At 38.1% G+C, this 19028-nt stretch overlaps 2 protein-coding genes across 7 annotated transcripts; both read left to right on the top strand.

Moving 5' to 3' along the window:
- The first annotated feature begins 1354 nt into the window (after positions 1–1354).
- tdh2 (L-threonine dehydrogenase 2) lies at positions 1355–5721 on the top strand. Its single transcript, XM_055038059.1, has 9 exons — positions 1355–1657; positions 1746–1937; positions 2528–2570; positions 2646–2716; positions 2808–2957; positions 3036–3208; positions 4068–4158; positions 4259–4528; positions 5056–5721. Exons 2-9 carry the CDS (start codon positions 1760–1762, stop codon positions 5199–5201), a joined length of 1122 nt encoding a protein of 373 aa, XP_054894034.1. The 5' UTR covers positions 1355–1657; positions 1746–1759; the 3' UTR covers positions 5202–5721.
- A 664-nt stretch (positions 5722–6385) lies between these two features.
- Positions 6386–18669, top strand: srrm1 (serine/arginine repetitive matrix 1). Of its 6 annotated transcripts, none has more exons than XM_055038051.1 (17): positions 6386–6490; positions 7079–7168; positions 8446–8568; positions 11083–11253; positions 11502–11596; positions 11941–12150; positions 12248–12439; positions 12528–12647; positions 12791–12963; positions 13099–13179; positions 14833–14919; positions 15122–15257; positions 15379–15465; positions 15547–16020; positions 16109–16310; positions 17600–17773; positions 17870–18669. In XM_055038051.1, exons 1-17 carry the CDS (start codon positions 6470–6472, stop codon positions 17978–17980), a joined length of 2547 nt encoding a protein of 848 aa, XP_054894026.1. In that variant the 5' UTR covers positions 6386–6469; the 3' UTR covers positions 17981–18669. The 6 variants fall into 6 exon arrangements, with proteins under 6 accessions (XP_054894026.1, XP_054894025.1, XP_054894024.1 ...); XM_055038050.1 differs by having other exon boundaries at positions 12788–12963; XM_055038049.1 differs by having other exon boundaries at positions 12755–12963.
- The last annotated feature ends 359 nt before the right edge of the window (positions 18670–19028 follow it).

Below are 19028 nucleotides of genomic sequence, written 5' to 3'. Positions count from 1 at the left end.
ATCTGGTAATTATTAATACCTGCCTTAGTACAATGTAAGGACAAATACCTTTGTTAAACCTAAACATAATGGGTTTTTAGTGTTTTAAGACTTGAGATTTGAGTGTTTTTCTTTTAATAGCATCTCATGACTAGCTTAACTACTACAAGATAGTTATTACATTAAAATATCTCTTTCATGCATTGTGGTCCCTAGAGTGGACAGCTACGTCCATATGTATACGTGTGGTGATAGTAAATTTTCATATAAACAATTTAATTGGACTCTAGCGTGCTGTTCCATACTCTGGCATCGACTGGGGAGCTTGTGCGGATTTATGACTAAAAATATATGGAACACAAATTAACAACAAAGGAGTAAATATTAATTGTTAGGTTTTGACCCTATGTTGGGATTACATTTAAATTAATCATCTTCATATTAAAGGGCATATTATCCATTGCTGGCAATATTGCTTGTAAAACCTTAGCAATAGTTGTGACAGTAATGATCTTGAACAGATAGTAGCAGTGGTAATTGTTCTCCAACAATTAGCAGAACATGTTTAGTGCCAACTTAATCATGGCACTAAATGTGTTTATATATATATATATATTCTGATTTGCATGATTTAAATGCTCAGTAACATTAAAATTAATGCTATGTGTCACACTGTAATATAATAACCTAGAAGTGGGGTTGTAAAGCTAATATTCAGTTCAAATGAGGACGATAATTGTGACGGAGAACATCAATATCTCAAAAAACACAAGGACTGAGTTACCAGATGCTGCTGTTCCTGAAGTACCTAAGGATTTTGATAAAGCTCAGGATACATGAGCTCTAAGACATTGGAAGGTAAACTATCAGAAGCTTGGTGTGTTTCAGTGTCTTAGTGATGTTTTTTTTTTTTTTTGTTCTTTATTTGTATATGCAGTTTATATATGACTTATTTTCTGTTTATTCAATTTTGTGTGTAATATTTTGGTTGTTCTTGAAGAAATGTTCATTTTAAAATATACAGTTCAAGAAGAGAAAGAAAGAAGAGCTGAAAAGTAACAACAGTAGAACGTAGGAAATGTGGTGTTTTGTATTATTTTAGAGTTCTTCTACATACTTAGGTGAACATGAAGAGCCAGTTGGAAACATGCTTAATAAATAATAATACACTTCTTGCACTTTTCTTATCCCCAAAGACAAAAAAAAAATAGGGGGAGAAACATCAGTGAGGTTATCACAGTTCATTCATAAAAAGGATATATAACCACACACCTTATATAGTAGAAGGATATACGAGACACACCTCGCAGTCCTGTTAAGCTCAGCTAAACAGTCTTCACAATGCAAATCCCTGTGCGCAGCAAGTCAGCATGTTTGTCCACACGGAGCTTTGTAGGCTGGAGACTGTAGTCCAGTGCAGTCAGGAGGCACAGGCTGCTGTGATTACACAAAGGTGGGCCAGAACCACATCGCCCAGCATGTCTCCCCACACCTGCAGGTTTACCCAGTGGTTACCAGGAGATTTAAAACCGATATTCTAGAACACACAAATGCAGTCTTGCAATCTTTTGATTTCTAGTTTTGCTGTGAGGAACTGCTGTGGATTTACCGAGTTGCATCAGCTGATTTTGAAATCAAAAGTCACCTGTCGGGGATTTCTGAGTTTGTCTGCATAAAGGTAATATCTGTCTTCTGATGCATAAATAACTTAACTATGGTCATCATAGTAATAAATTTAACCCATTTGGTCTTTTAACTTTCCTAAGGACTGCTGCTGGATATGCAGCCTGGTCGTCAGGTGTGTATGCTGGGCCTGCTGTGCCGAGGCTGCCTCAGCAGCGCACAGAATCGACCCAGTCGCAGCTTCAGCTCTTGGCCTAGAAAGATGACTAGATGGAACAGTCAGGAGTCCTGCAATGCTGATACACCTCAGGAAAACCCGCGTGTGCTCATCACAGGTAAAGATGATTTCCAGCCTTTATTTGCTCCGAATTATTTAAATCTGGTGGACATTGAACATCTCTGAATTTAAATATGATTTATACACCATTCCACTGTTTTCTGTCATTGGACATGAGTTGTTACAATAAGAGCAGAGAGCTGTGGTGATGAGAATATAGTGAGAAAAGTAAGAGGATCGATTGCTCAAGATCTTTTCTAAGCAAATTCAAGCAGTCACATGTGAAGAAATTAGGCAGTTTAAGAATGAAGGGCTGGTGTTGTTGAGTGTTTGTTGTCAAAAGCAGAACATGAGAGACATGTGGACTTTGTTTTCAATCTGTGCTAGCAGCAGGACCCTGTTTGGACTCATCACAAAAGAATGGAAACAGACAGTGTTTGTGAGATGAAAGGCAGGAGAATAGTAGGCTTGGGTGACTTTTTGTTCTGTAACAAAGCCTTGGGACAAACAAAACCCTTTTTTGCCATCCATTCTTGTGTATCTCCTAAATGCATTCACAGCCCAGTGACTGTTGATGTACCAATATCTCTACATGTTTGTTTGCTGTTTTCTTGGCGAGGTAAAATATACAAATGTCTTTGTGTGCAGGTGGTTTGGGGCAATTGGGAGTGGGGCTTGCTCAAATGCTTAGGTAAGTTCTGCACAAACCTTTTGTATCTCAAAATTAGAATGTTTGAAATTTCATTAGACGTGTAATAATATTCAGGAACCAGTATGGGCCGGAGAGTGTGATCTTGTCTGACATCAAGAAGCCCCCTTCTCATGTTTACACCAGTGGTAAGGAAAACTAATTCAGTTTTCCCTACTTTTTCTGATCTATTTTTATCTTTAACATGTTTCTTAGTTTTCACTTTCTGATTGTTTTTAGGGCCGTTTGTGTATGCCGATGTGCTGGACTACAAGCACCTCAGAGAACTGATCATAAATAACCGCATTACTTGGCTGGTTCACTACAGCGCTTTGCTTAGCGTTGTGGGTGAGGCTAACGTAGCGTTAGCACGAAAAATTAACATCACAGGTCGGTTTCGATGTCCGTGGTTTTCCGTCTCTCCAGGTTTTAAGCTACGCATGTCTAAGTTTCTTTTGCCCCTTCCAGGTCTACACAACGTTCTGGATCTGGCCCTGGAGAACTGCCTTCGCCTCTTCGTCCCCAGTACCATTGGGGCATTTGGTCCTTCTTCTCCCCGTGACCCCGCCCCTGACCTCTGTGTACAGCGTCCTAGAACCATCTATGGTGTCTCTAAAGTGCATGGCGAACTGATGGGGGAGGTAGGATTTAAAAACTTAGGCATAAATTGAACTTCATAGTGAGGAAATACAGAGTCTTGCATAAGCATTTATGCTGATACAACTTTTTCACATTTTGTCACGTTACAAGCGCAAATGTTTTTGTGAAACACCAACAAAAATAGTGCATCACCATGACATGGAAAAAAAATTATGTAATAGTGTAAAAGAGTTTTGCAAATAATAATGTTAAACAGGTGCTGTGCATTTGTATTCAGCCCATTTTATTTTGAAACCCCCAGATAAAATTTAATGCCTTTAGTCACCTAACTTTTAAATAAGTTATGTAATTTTATATCAGTATAGAAACAGCTGTTTGTGAAGGTTTAGCAAACAAACAGTATCATGAAGATCAAACAACTGAGCAGACACTTAGAGGATGAGGTTATTGAGATGTTTAAAGCAAGGTTAGGTTATTAAACAATATCTAAAACTTTAGATATCTCATAGAGGCTTTGTTCAGACCATTATCTATAAATGGAAAGTGTGACCCAAACATTTTGGTTTCTAGATGAAACTGGTAGTCAGAAATCTCTAAACATTTACAACTACAATTGCAGAATGGAGTGGTTTTAAAAGGTATTGATACAAGAAGGCAGAATACAAATGTATGCTGCACTTTTCAAAATGTTTTAGATAACTGGATGGTTTACAATTTTTTACATTTCAAATGTATATATAATTTGCTTATGCACTATTTTGTGGTGATCTATCACTTGAGATTCCAGTAAGATTGGAGTTTTTGGCTGTATTGCAACAAAAGGTGGAAACGTTCATGATGTCTGAATACTTGTACAACACGCTAATAGTCAAAACCCATAAATGCATTGTTTTTCTAAAGTATCTCCATCATAAATATGGCTTGGACTTTCGCTGCCTGCGTTACCCTGGAGTAATATCAGTCAACACTCCTCCTGGTGGAGGAACAACAGGTATTACTCACCTCACAAAAACTCACCTACAAGAGACGTAGTTCCATTGTGATAAGATAGGTGTGATTGACTAAAATCTTTGGGGCTTATATCATTACAGACTACGCAGTTCAGATCTTCCACGACGCTCTCAGCACAGGTCACCATGAGTGCTACTTGCGAGCTGACACCCGTCTTCCCATGATGCACATCTCTGACTGCCACCGTGCCACGGTAGAGTTTATGCAAACTCCAGAGTGCCAGCTGTCTCTGCGCACTTACAACATAGCTGCCATGAGCTTCACGCCAGAGGAGGTGGCCCAAGAAATCCGCAAGCATCTCCCACACCTTAAGGTCACCTACAATCCAGACTCAGTGCGCCAAACAATTGGTATGATTTCTTTTTACTGCTTTTACTGCAAACATAATGTAACATAAACACAGGCAGTTTTGTATTTATATATCAAACAGCAATTTGTGTAACTCATTGATGTGTTGATTCAATTTATTTTTGACAAGCTTATATTAAGTGAATCATGTATCACAACAAATGCCATTTCCAGGCATTAACAGGTCCTAATCCTGAGGAAGCATAAAAGAAAACTCCAACAGAATCACAATACCAAATTCTGGAAAGTGCACAATGTTAATGGCACCAACAGCTCCTTTACACATGATCTACTATGAAATAAGGGAAACAAAGTCGGAAGGTTACATTATGTATTGCATTCCAGGTGACGTGTTAACCTGGAATGTTAACACATCACAACACATCACAGTTTCTGAACCAACAGGTTTTTCAGTCCCCAATAGCACTTAATTTTATTTGCACCTTCTCCCAAGCTCTGTGAAGTTAAAGATTGAACTCCTACCGCTAGCATATTCTTACTGATGAAATGATTTTGTGTAACTTTCCAGCTGACAGCTGGCCTGTGAGATTTGACGACTCCAACGCCAGGAGGGATTGGGGCTGGGCACCAGCCTTCGGGCTCGAGGAGCTGGTGAAAGACATGCTGCGCTGTGTCAGAGACAAGAGGACCAGAGAGGGACTTCCTGTCAGCTAGCAGATACTTTTTGGCAGCTGAGAGACAAATACTTCACCACTGGCTTTTTCAACCTGCACATTTATCAACAACTTTCTGTTACTTCACTGCGACAAAGCATCAGTGAACTCTTCTAGTCAGAACCTTTTAGTTTATAATGAAACTTGCTCAGTCTACTTCAGGGAATCATACACTGTTGAAGCTTTTTCACATTTGTTTTGTTGTCTTGTCATATGCATCACTTTACTCATGAGAAAGTTGCATAAATAACGGGAAAAAAATCCACACATTGCTATTTTTACGGTACAGAGATCTCTAAATGTTACGTTTCCTGCATGCAACAACACAATATTCTATTACAGTATATTTTTTTACAATAGACCAGAGGCAACCTTTAGAGTTACAAAACAGGTTGTTTGCCAGAATATTCTGGCATGGCCGCTCACCGAACTCTGGACTGCTTACCTCATTGTTCATTCTGGCTGCCTTTAAAACACTCGATTATGATATTGAAAATAAAGCTACTTGATGTAGAATCTGAGACGGAGGTTGTTATTTATTCATTTGATTTTTTTCTTGTGCTTGGATGACCATCATCAAACTTTAATCACTTTGGAGAAGAGTGCATGGAACTGTGGTGTACACTGAACAGTTGCTGTCGCACAGACAGATAATCAAAATGTTGTTCTGCCAAAATTATATTTTACTTTAATTTATAAAAATTAGAAATACGCTTTATATTCAAATGTAAATAATATGAAAAATAAAATGTTTACCTTTTGAATTTGTCAACTCTTCAAAATACAAATAATGTGTATGTTCTTTTTTAGTCTTATAGTAAAATTTCTTGATTTAAACTGTTTCATTTAAGAGAGATCTCGGTTTTCTCACAGAAATGTTCTGCATTTAGTTCTGTATTTAGGTTTCTTTCCATCAACTCTGCCAAGCTTCACGGTCCGTGATAAACAAAAATATCCCCACATTATTGTGCAACCACGATTTTATAGTCGGGAAAGTGTGTTTATGATCACTTATTTATATATAAATGTTTACAAAGGGTCTCACGAAGGTGCTAAGATTCTTGTTGCGTTAATGTGAAACGATACTCGTAGTAAACTGTGAGAGTTTATGCTTTTGTAACTTTCGTTCTCCAAAACCAACTCCTCCAGCTGCAGTACCGCTTCCTTCCTCATGGGACGCACGTTTCATCCGGCTTCCCACTCAAGAGTTTAACCGGGCCGACGCACGTCCTTCTCCACTGCGCCTGAAACAATCATATTTCAACAAAAATGGACGCGGGATTTTTCCGCGTAAGTGCTTTAAGCAAATAGCTAATGAGTTATCGCCGGTTTGGTTGGTTGCATGTTCATATATCGTAGATATTTGTCGCGAATCTGGCGTGTGTGTTTAGGTAGGAGGCCATACTGTTAGAAGCAGTGCGGTCATGGCTTCGTCTATCAACTGATGTCAAGTAATTTGTGATTTCGTTATGGGGTTTCTTTGAACTGAGGTATCTGGGGAGTGAATTAGTGTTTATATAAGAAATGTTTATTATAGTACTCCGTCATTAAATGTTACTTTGCGGGTTTAAAATGTGTTTAGGTTATTTGTAGGTAATATTGCAGGAATTAGACCAGACCTTGGCTTAAGATGGCGCCTGGCCGGTGCGTCGCTAATGTTTCGACTAGCTATTCGCGAACACGTTTGCGCCGATGTTAATTAGAAAGGTTACATACGGGTTTGTTGACTTCTTGCTTATTAATGTCCCCTAACGTTCCTATCTTGCTTTTAATGTGGCGACTCCTACGAAACCATTGTCTTCCTGCTGGTGACTTAGCAACTGATCATCATGTGTGACCCAGATTGACTTCAAAAGTGTTTTTATTTTATTATTTTAGGGCACGAGTGCGGAGCAAGACAACCGTTTCAGCAACAAGCAGAAAAAATTGCTGAAGCAGCTGAAATTTGCAGAATGTCTCGACAAGAAGGTGGGCTATGAATGACAACGAGCTTTATTATTAACATGGGTGTTTATATTCTAAAACACAAACTTGTTGCATCAAAATTTCTCAAGTGTTGAAAATGATTAAACCGAGGTAACTTCTGGAAACGCATGCAGTCTGGACTTCCTTGTCCAGTACGCATAAGGTTCTATTATATATTAGTATATGCATCATCTCAGAACATCACATTGACGTTATTAACGCTAAAGGCATTTAATCCTAAGCTTGTTCATAAAAGCTTGTGATGCTGTTGAGTCAGTTTGGTTGAAATAATACCCCAAATTTTGTACACAGTTGCCATTTTGTTTCTTCTTACTTCCAAATTGTGCAGATAACAAACCATTTTTCACCTCTTTACCTAATTTTGTACACAAATTCAAAGACTCAGAGATAATGAAAACATTCAAACCTTTTATATTATTGTGAATATATTGTAATCTTCTTTTTTGGTACAGTTTTTTTTTTTTTATTGCGGCACTTGTGGCAAATATATATATAGATATATATATAACGTTTAAAAATATGAGCAATTTTGACCTTATAGGAGTCTGGAGTAGTACTGAAGCAGTGGGAAAAAATCTCTTCTTGTTACATTTTTCGTACAAGTAAATAAAAAATATTTACATATATATTTTTCACCTTAACCTGCAGTAAGCAAAGAAGCTTTTTCAGTTTTTAATCTTAATTAGGTCATTAGCATCAGCTAACTCACTCTTTGGTTACCAAGCAACAACTTGTTGAGTAACTTATAGCAGCAGTTTCAGGTTTTCACCACTTTGCATATATATATATATATATATATATATATATATATATATATATATATATATATATATATATATATATATATATATATATATAGGCTATTCAGATATTTAAAACAAAAATGAACAATTATTGAAGGCGACTGATATGAAACACTTACATCATAGGCTTTTCAGCCATTTTTCCCAGCCCTACTTTGCAGTTAATATTTCAGCTGGGACAACCTAGTCTCCCAGCTGTATTTGAATGCAGCACGTGTAGTTTTTGGAAAAATCTTTAATCATCAATGAGATCCATCAGCTGAATTGATCTGTTTTGCTTACATTCACTTGAACATTGGTTCATATTAGTTATTTAGCCATTTACCTTATTGTTGAAAAATATGTATGCTGCCATAGGTTTTTGTTTTTTTTCTTACTTTTATAGTATTTACAAATTTTCTTTACATATTTGTTGTATGTTTGCATTTCCATAACTGTTGCTTGTTCTTTCCTTAGGTGGACATGACCAAAGTGAACCTAGAAGTCATCAAACCATGGATCACTCAACGTGTGACTGAGATTCTGGGATTTGAGGATGATGTGGTCATAGAGTTCATATTCAACCAACTTGAAGAGAAGGTAAAGTCATTATCTTAATGTTTTGTTGTTTGTTTGTTTTATTGAAAGAACTGTTGTTAATTTGAGGGTATTGTTAAGCCAGTAAGAAGGGACATGAACAAATATTTGCAGATCCTAATGACACTGAAATTGAGTGGGTAAAGTAAAAATTGGTTTAAATCTGACTTGTGTTAAATTTCCATGTTTTGCTGTTTTGTGACAACATGCCTTTATTCAGCAGTCTTCTAATGATGATGTGATTTATGATTTAAAAGGCCTGAACCAATATGGATGTTATACCTTGCATCAGAAGTATAGCACCAACATCTAATTAGCTCTCTCCTGAGCCCAAAGTCTCTGAGCCCAACTCTCCCTTCATGATGCAGTGTGTGTTTTGAGGTGAGTTGTATATAGGGATCATCCATATCATGCCAGTGAAAGACAAAACTGAACAGTACCATAATCATACTGTCCGTATGTATATGTAGTTTATAATGAGGCTGCTAAGTTTATATTTAACAATAATGCAGATGATAAAAAATAATGTAAAAAAAATTAGCTTGTCTCTTGGTATAATTAATATTTATATCTTTCCTTATCAAATCCGAAACTGAAAAGTATTGTCTCACTGACCCCCCTGATTGCAAGTTTCACCTTTAGCTTTTTAGAGTGAGGTCTGAAGTTGCACTTTTACCTAGACCCTGCTGTAGCTTTGTTTCCATCTAATTGTTGAAAAGAACATAGGCCTCTAAAAGTTGCTAAATAAAGTGTGAGTCAGTGTTGCTAGGGCCAGTAGGGATCATTATCAGTCGCCATGAGTTGTTAAAAACTATAAAACAATGCTATTAAGGAAGGGGAAAAAAACATATTCTCACTTCAGTCATTAATTGGAGAAAAACTGAAAGTGAAACTGTAAAGGCCTTGGTAACCAATCACAAACTAGCGCTTACATTTTATCTAGCTCAAATTGTTACTAAAATCTTTACTGCCTATTGAAGTTTACTTGCTTTCCTTTTTTTAGTTCTTGATTTTTCTTGATCAGTTTCTCTTTTTTTAATGATCTTTTTATTGCACATCTTTAACTCCCAAAACTCTCCTTGTTTATGGATACTAGGAGAGTGTTTTACATTTGTAAGTTGATAACTTCAACCACTGGAGGTCAGCAAAAAAACTGTTTTAGCTACTAGAAACAATACTTTTCAGCTACATATCATCTTACCAATGCACACATTCATTAAAAACTGTTCATCTTTTCCATAACAAACTTTAGTCTAAGAAGTTTAGTCTGAAATAACCTGATTTGCACTCCTATAAGCAATCACCTTTCATTCCCCTCGTACTTTTTGTTTAAAACAAGGAAATAAAACAGACAAGTTTTTTTAAAATTTGTTTTGTATAATATACAAACCTGATGTCTACTATTGGCTGGTTATCATTTCACACACATTTGTTTTTAGTAATAGAAGGCCAGTGTGAAGCAGAAACTCAAGTCATTAAAGAAAAAAATCCTGAATAATATTTTTATTACACCATGGGATACCCTTTGCAAGCATCTTTGGATACTGGCCTTGGTTAGGACCTTGATTTTTCTATTATGTTCAAATTCTTAGGTAGTTATTTCACATGATGTTTGTTTTGACAGCAACATAAGTTTTAGCTAATGTTCTACTTTAAATTTTAGCTTGTCCTAGTTTTTTATTTGCAGGGGTTGGATTAAAAGCTAACTGTAAAACAATTACTTTTGCATTGTGGAAAGAAATTGTACTGTAATAGAGTTGAGATTATGATATGTCTCAATTTTATCTAGTTTGAATAAAAATATATTTTATTGTGTAACTGTGTACTCATTATTGCTTGTTCGTCTCTTGCAATTTAGATAAATGATATAACATTATGCTCAAGGTGGTTGAGTCTCAAGCAGTAGGGAGGCGGAAGCCAGCCAATGGAGCTCCGTGCCCACTGATCCCACGGGACTCACTGAAGACACCGGAACTGTACTTGCTGTGTTGGGTTTTGATGCACTTTGTATTGTGCTTACTTGTTTAACCTCAGAACTATAGTCTGTGGGGAGACTGGAAGAACTGGGGGTGGTTAGTGGCACAGGGATGAAAAATAGCGGGCTAGCTCTGAGGAATACAAATAATTTCTCAAAAGATTGCTATAGGGCTTACTGTGATGTAACTAGGATTTTAAGACTTTTTTTTTTTTAAACATTGCATGCATTTGTATTACTAGATATGTCTCCCCTCAGCTAACTCACATTGTCAGTCCCAAGAGATTGAGTACAATACAGTATGAGGTAATCTATTAGTTTTTTTTGTGTATAATTCTAATAGTGAAACCCTGAGATGTTAAGTTTTGCTTTCAGAGCTGTACATGTTTTTCATAAGGCTAATTGTAGCTCAGAATTAGTTTAGACAGGGTTAGAAGGTAGGTCACCCCATTTCTGGGGCCCTGCCTCCCTCTAGATGTTTTCTTTTCAATTATTTAAATGGCCATATTTGTTTCTCTCTCCCCTTCATGTTTGTGTTGCAGCACCCCGATAGCAAGATGATGCAGATCAACCTGACAGGGTTCCTGAATGGGAAGAACGCCCGGGAGTTCATGAGGGACCTTTGGCCCCTGCTGCTGAGTGCGCAGGAGAACATCGCTGGCATCCCCTCTGCTTTCCTGGAGCAGAAGAAAGAAGAAATTCGACAGAGACAGGTGATTATTTTCACAACAGCTCGGGGTTGTGGGGAATCTCAAATTTAAATAAATATCGAACTTGTCACATTAAAACTAGTTGTTTTTTTGGATTAAGTTTATGTTCTGTTTTTCTTATTAAAACATTCCTGCAGAAATCTGGACAGAGGTGGTTCAGTTTACCTCAGTATTTTACATTGACAATATTATTAAAAATCTTATGCATTTCTTATTGCAACATCATTTTACATGCGGCTCATATCTGGCAGATTGAACAAGAGAAGCTTGCTTCCTTGAAAAAGGTTGACCAGGATAAGAAGGACAAAGACACAAGAGAAAGGACTCGCTCAAAGAGCCCAAGAAGGTATCCGTTTTCTGTTTTGCTTCTTTTGCTTTGTGTGTGAATTTGCAGGCAGTTTTTTTTTTTTTTTGAATGAAAGTTATCTGAATATATCTTCTTTGCTCATCTCAAAAGCAGTGAAGTGACAATATTGTACTCTGATCACCAGACCACAGAGCTTTTCATTTGACTCTTTCAAACCAAAGATTCACACTTTTACTCTGTGTTTGGGATCTGAAATTTTAGTCCCAAATAGGTATACTTTAGGTTTGCAATGACACTTTTTCTTAAGTTAAACACAATTTAATCCCCTCTTAAACATGTGGATTTGTCTCTGTAAAAGCTAACATTACTGCGTGTCTGATCAGGTGGAAGACAAGGTCTCCAGGGAAACGTGAAAGGAAGCGCAGTCCGTCGCGATCCCCAGTGCGTAAACCCAGCCCAGTTGTTGGAGACTCTCCCCCTCCACCTCTGATGCAGTCCAACACTAAAACGTCACAGCAGCCTGAGGAGCCAGACACGTCAGGAACAGGCCTGCCAGAAACCATTATCCAAGAAGCTTCGTCTACAGGGCTAATGTAAAGCTACCTGTTTTGTGACAACCAGATTTGATTTCTTTCTTCTTGCATACTTAATAATGTATTGATTCATTAAAATTTTTTTTTTTTTTTATAGTGACACAGTTGTGGAGTCAGTTAAAGCAGACTCTGTGGCCGAAGTCAAAGAACCGTCCCCAGAGAAATCCCTCAAAAAAGAGGAAAGACCGAGGTCTCGTGAAAGAGAAAAGGAAACAAGGAGGGAAAGACCCCACCACCGCTCTCGCTCACGTTCTCACTCTCGTTCTCGCAGGCGACGCTCCCGGTCTAGGTGATGCTTTTTCTGTTTTTGCAGAAATATCACAGAAATAAATGTAAAAAACGTGTAATAAAATTCTGTACTCTCTATGCTTTGTCAGATCCTACTCCCCTCGTAGAAGACAAAGTCCCAGGAGGAGAATGTCTCCCCGTCGCAGGAGTCCCCCTAGAAGGGGCCCCACCGGCTCCAGGCACAGACACCGGCGGTCTCCTGTTCGCAGGTCAGTCACACCTTCACAGATATTTAAAGTCCCCGAAGAGTAAATTAATTAGATTTAATTTCATTTGATTAGGTTTCCCTAAATTACTGGAAATATGTTAATTGTAGGAGGCGTTCCCGTTCTGCTTCATCTTCTGGTAGCAGCTCTTCAGGGTCACGTTCACCTAAGAAACCTGTGAAGAGAATATCTACCACGCCGCCCCGGAAACAGCTCCATCGTCCTGGCGCTTCTGTAAGCCCCGTTGGGAAGGATAAACGCTCGCCGTCTCCTCGAACCAGGAGAGGCCGGGGCTCCGCTTCACCACCAAGATCATCAGGTAAGACCTTCACCTCTTGTTCTGCTGAGAAAACTTCTTTTTTTTTTTTTTGCTATAGTCAGAATATTTAACCCACAGATCTTCAGGTTTCAATTACAGTGAATGCATGTTGAGTTTTTAATCTGTCACTTTTAGGTGTAAAGCGAAAACCTGGAGGAAGAGGAGATTCTCCACCTGATTTTGTAAAGGCCAGAACCTCTGAGGGGTCTGAGTCAGGTAAGAGTTTGTTGTTTTAAAGAAAAAAATACAACAATCAATCCTGGACTTTAAATGGGTTTTTAAAAAATGGAAAAATTTTATTTGTCCGAATAGTAAATTGCTTGTCTTTTGACCGTTCCATGAAACAAATGTTCCTACAAACATGTTCTGTAATTTATGAATATTTTTTTTTATTTCTATTGAAGCTCAGTGTTGTTGTTTTTTGTTTGTTTGCTTGTTTTTATCTTAATGTAGAGTGAATGCTAAATTTAATATTGGTTACAAAAGATGGTGCTAAAACATTTTGGATTGGTTCTTGGTTTCTATGACCACACCTCTGGCTTCTAACAAAAATACTGGTGCTGAGTTTTCACTAGCACCAGTTTAGCACTGGAATCAGTTTTGTGGGAGAAAAATATACTATTTGTCTAAAAATGGCAAACATGCTATGTCACCACTCCTGCTGTTTACCTCAGTACTAAATCGTGATAATTTACACTATTACTGTTTACAAAGGTGAGTTGTGAAAATGCTGTATAAAGTTGCAAATGGTCATCAGTAGAGAACATAAATGACAATTGTCACACCAAAGAAACTGTCCAGGTTTTAGAGAAAATTTAGGTCCAAAAATAGCAAATATATAGCAGAAGGTTTAATAAAACTTTACTTAAGAATATTTTTGTGAAGTTTTAATTTGCTTACGTGATCCAAGTTTTGTTGTGAGTGGACAGAATTGTGTCGAAGTCTAATACATCTTGACCTCTTTCATGTTTTGCAACCACTATCTTCTGTTTTTCTTTTCTTTTTTGGTTGGGATAAACAAATACAGAGCAGTGCAGAATTCGAAAGAAAAAAATGATTCACGAGCTTCAATTTTTATAATTATAGGTATAAAAAGTTTAGTATGTATTGATATTCAGCCCTTTTCTTGACTCAATCATTTACATCTAAATAGTCTACACAAGTGTGATATTTGATCTCTTTTTAGACATAGACATTTAAAATTGAATTGGATTATAAAATAATATTTCAAGCTCCAAGCATCTCATAAAGCACTATTTAATTCATAATCGAAACATAGAAATTATGGCCCAGCTTTAAGACAGTGAGAGAAGTGGTGGGCAGTATGGACCTTTTATTTTTTATTGAATGCTCTCATGGAGGAAATTGTAAAAAAAAAAAAAAAAAGTATCAAAAAAAATCCAGATTCCTATCATAAGAACTTAAAAATTGTTATAGTGGCAATAAATGATTCAAAATGCCTTTCCTAGCCCTTGGTAATTCTGAAGGACATGCAGAGATTCAGGACCCAGGTGAAAAAAATCTGTTTAAGATTTCTACTTTACAATTCTTAACTAACTTATATTTGTCATAAAATTCCTCATAATTTCTGGTTGTAGTGTGTCAAAATGGGGAAAAGGTCAAGGAGTATGAACACTTTTGCAAAGCAGTGAATTTACAAAGTTACAAAGTCAGTTTATTGAACAAAAATAGAACCAGTCATACGGTATAACTCCATAAAGGAGTTCAGCAACCCTCATATTGTTATATTGCACCATATTCTGACAAAGCCAACTGTAAACGCTGTTAAGTACTTTCTGTAACTCTTCCTTGGCACTCTGTTCTTGGCCTTGCTCACACTGATCAGACGCTCAATGCTTTACATTTCAGAGGAGGATAAAAATGAAAAAGGGGCAACAGCAGATTCGGTGCAGCAGCGACGTCAGTATCGCAGGCAGAATCAACAGTCCTCTTCAGGTTAAGAAGCGTTTTTGTTTTTCCACGTTATTTTTTTCACCCTTCTTTCTAACCGAGTCTCCTTCTGTCATCTTGCCTCCATCGTCTCATGGACTTTAGAAGCTGTGTCCTTGTCCCAACCTTGGTGTTGTTTTTGTCTTTTCAGCAAAGTGTAAAGCCATAAAAAAAGAAAAGTTTGATTTTTGTTTTTTTTTTGTTTCAGATTCAGGATCTTCCTCCTCAGAAGATGAAGGGCCTAAGAGGTCAGCACCAGGGCCAGGCGCCAGAAATGGTGAAGTCAGGAGGAAACGCAGCCGTACGCCTTCACCTCGTAGGAGACATAGAGATCCCTCCCCAAGGTTGGACAACTTGATTTTTATTCAGCTATATTATTAGATAGTGATTTGTTCTGCATATAATTTTCAAATTTTTCCAAATGTGAAGTAAAAAAAAACAATTGTATGACACTTGTACCTTCAGGAGGAGACGTTCTCCATCTCCTGGACGCAGACGTCGCTCTCCTTCTCCCCTTCGACGTCGTAGATCTCCCTCCCCTCCAAGACGCAGGTATAATCCTGCTACTGATGAAGAACATTATCATTTAATATTTGAAAAACTGGTTTGCTTTATAAACGTGTTTCTTCCCAGGTCTCCTTCCCCTCCTCCCCGTCGTCGCTCTCTGTCCCCCAGACGATATTCTCCCCCAATCCAGCGTCGCTACAGCCCCTCACCTTTGCCTCCGCAGAAGAGGAAGCTGTCCAGTTCTCCCACAAAGCGCTTTTCTCCAGGCCCTAAGCGACGCTCCTCCAGGTCACCTAAACGTAGAAGCTCTCCCGCTCAGCGGAGACGCTCGTCTCCTTCCTCCTCGTCTCCCCCGAGACATAGAAGGAGCCCACCGTCTGCCAGGCCGAACAGGGACAACCGATCCCCTGTCATGTCTGCTAGACGCCTCTCCCCCTCTCCCGCTAACCGAGGTCGCCCTGTTCGGCGGTCCACTAGTCCCCAGAGACGCTTTGATTCGCCCAGCACGTCACCCTCCGCCCAGCGAAGACAGCAGTCCCCTCCACACAGCAGTAAGCTCATCCGTAGAGTGTCTCGTACCCCAGAGCCACGTAACAAAAGGTGACTTTAGAACAAGTTTCCATCAGATGCAGATTTAATGTCCCTTTTGAATATTTAGCCTCTAAATTTCTCTTTTTTTTGTTGATAGAATCTCCCCCAGTCCAAAGCCTATAAGAAGAGGTTCGTCCAGATCCCGATCGCTTTCCCCTCAACCGGCAGCTCTGAAACGTCCGGCCCCAGCTCCGGCCTCGGCTTCCCCGTCACCTTCCCGCTCTGCCAGCGGGTCTCCACCTCCTCCTCCCCCGGCCAAAAAGGCTACCAGTGGTTCTGGCAGTCAGTCTCCCAGCAAGGTTTGTCCAGTACAGTTGCTTCTCAATAAACTAGAATATTATTAAAGATAATTTGTTTTAGTTATTTAGGTAACAAACATGAGTTGGTGCATTTTATGCAGCATCATAAATGCCCCGTGTGTATATTGAGATCAGTTTCTTAAAACTAAATTGAGAGGCTCTGAATCTGAGCTGCTTGATGGCAAATGTTAGTGTGTTCTAATTTGAGGAGCCATGTCATCTGTTGGTATTTGAATTCTTTGAACAGAACCACAACTGTACCACCAAAATGTTTTTAGGGCTTCATGCCTCTTTCTGCTGAGTTTTGTGAGGATTCTGATTTCATTCTCCAGTAGGAGTAGGAGTCCTGGTTCCTTCTTTAATGACTTCTTTGATGTCATCGAGCTTGATTTCTTTACCTTCTGATCTGAATTAAACCCCATAGAGAGTTTACTAAGTCTTAAAAGGAAGATGAGACACCAGAACTAGTGATGAAGATAAACCGAAAGCCAGTATTGAATACGTTTGTCACAAAATTTTAAGTTGAAGTTGCAGGATTCTTTCTAGTAAAGACCAAAGGAATATAAACTGTTACGCATGATGTGTAACAATATGCTTACTGTGCTGGTAATACACTGCAATTATTTCATCTAGGAATAATTTTTCTTTTACAAGATCTTGTCTTTAAGATGGTATACAAAGGTTATTTTCCTATTCATAGACAGAATACTTCAGATTAGTCGTCTCCAAACAAACTCACCATGTTGATGGATTTTTAAACTTCACAATTAAACTGATTGTTTGGATGAGCCTCTGCAAATGGCTAAAAGTGTCTGTTTAGCCAAGTTTGTATCAATTTTGTTGAAAAATTTGTGTCCGCAAAGAATTTACAATTTTAGTAGCACTTATGTCAAACATCATTTATTTTGACAAAGCAACCTGAGCCAGCCTCCTGAACAAGTCAGCAGAGCCAGAGGCTGTTTTTCCTCCATGCATCGCTGCACTGATGCATTATTCCATGCAAAAGAAACCCTGCCCAACCACTGAGTACACACACTGTGTAATACAAGGACATTCAGCACTTCTACATCAGACTTTTTTATTTTTTTCAGTCTTTCGTAATTTTCTGTGTAAGAATTACATTTTTAAATAGTAAAAGAATTTCACATTTTGAAGATGCTTATTATTTTTTCTCAGATGCACCTGTACTAGAATTTATGACCGAAAACGAAGCTTGTGACTTTGACAAAGTTCAATTCTATGCTAGGTTACATTTACTTTAATCATAATGTAAAAATCAATTTTTTCAGAATTCAGATGTTGACGGTGGTGGAAAGAAAAAGAAGAAGAAGAAGGAAAAGAAACACAAGAAAGATAAGAAGCACAAAAAACACAAGAAGCATAAGAAGGAGAAAAGCAGTGCTGCTGTGACCGACGACGTCCAAGAGAGTCGGCCCCCAGAGGAAGACGGTGATTCAAGAAAGGTAAAGGATTCTTTTGAAGTTTTTTGCGCCGATGAGGGCATGATATCAAAATGATTTTTGCTAAATTTAAAAGAAGATGTATTAATGTTTGTGCAGGACTCAGAGAGTGAAGTCGATGACACCTTGGACGATCTGGAGAAGCACCTCCGAGAAAAGGCACTGCGCTCAATGAGGAAGGCCCAGATATCTCCTTCAGAGATGTCCTGAAATTTGAACCTTTTGAGTTTTCCCTTTCACTTTTGGTGTTTGTCATTATCCTAGGTTCAGCTTTAGAATGTACAAATTGTTGATTCTTGAATCTTGTTTCTTTTTACAGGTTTGGTACATTCTGGAAAGTGAGTTTCTTTAAAAAAAAAAAAAAATGGATCCATTCGATAGTTTATCTAAACTGTAAAACTTGTGTTGTCAATACTTTCAGATTGTTAAACAGCAGAAAATTTTAATTTCATAGGTTTGAGTTGGGCAGGTTAATGATATGTCGTTGTACAGTAGATCATTTAAGAAGCGATTGCATGTTCAGTGATAACCTCTGATGTGCATGGACCACTGACCATATGAAAAGCGTAGGGAAATATTAAGATTGCAGCTTTCCAAGTGGAAGCTGCATCAACGTGCTGAAGAGGCTTTAACAAAATATCCTGTTTCATATTCTAACTTAACTGAGGCGTTGGATCATTTAACCTGCTTTATTCTGACTTTGAAATTCTTATTTGAAAATGAAAGCAATTTGATGTGAAACATGCTTTATTTTTTTTTCTAAACCAATTGATATGCAATTTATGTTGATGCCCCTGACCTGTGCTAATTTGTGAGACTGCTATAGTGTATGATTTGTATTTAGTAACCTTTTCTCTCGTCATCCTGTCATGCTTTCAGAAATAAACCTTTTTTTAAGACACAGCGTAAACCTTTCTGTTTAAAACTGAATTTTGTCACTCATGTTTACCTAGTAAAAAAGAAGGATTGGCAAAGTGTAAAACAAAGCACAGCTGCAGAAGTTTTGAAAAGTTATAGCACATGGATGTTGAACGTGGCGAAGTACAAACCGTCAATGCCACAACTGACGGTTCCTTTTGGTATCGATCTGATGGCAAATAAAGAAAAGGCACTGCATCTCCCAGCCTGGCACCCATCAGGGGGATTCATGGAGTGCCCATGCAGTCATCACAGAAAACTAGTATATTGCAAGAGAAACATTGCAAAGTGCTGCTCAAACAAGATGATACAACAGCTTGAGAACACAATGCATCAAAGA

The sequence above is a fragment of the Poeciliopsis prolifica genome, unplaced genomic scaffold (assembly GCF_027474105.1).
Source record: "Poeciliopsis prolifica strain line A6 unplaced genomic scaffold, Auburn_PproV2 SCAFFOLD013, whole genome shotgun sequence".
Lineage (NCBI taxonomy): Eukaryota > Metazoa > Chordata > Actinopteri > Cyprinodontiformes > Poeciliidae > Poeciliopsis > Poeciliopsis prolifica.
This window is presented reverse-complemented; position numbering and strand designations above follow the sequence as displayed.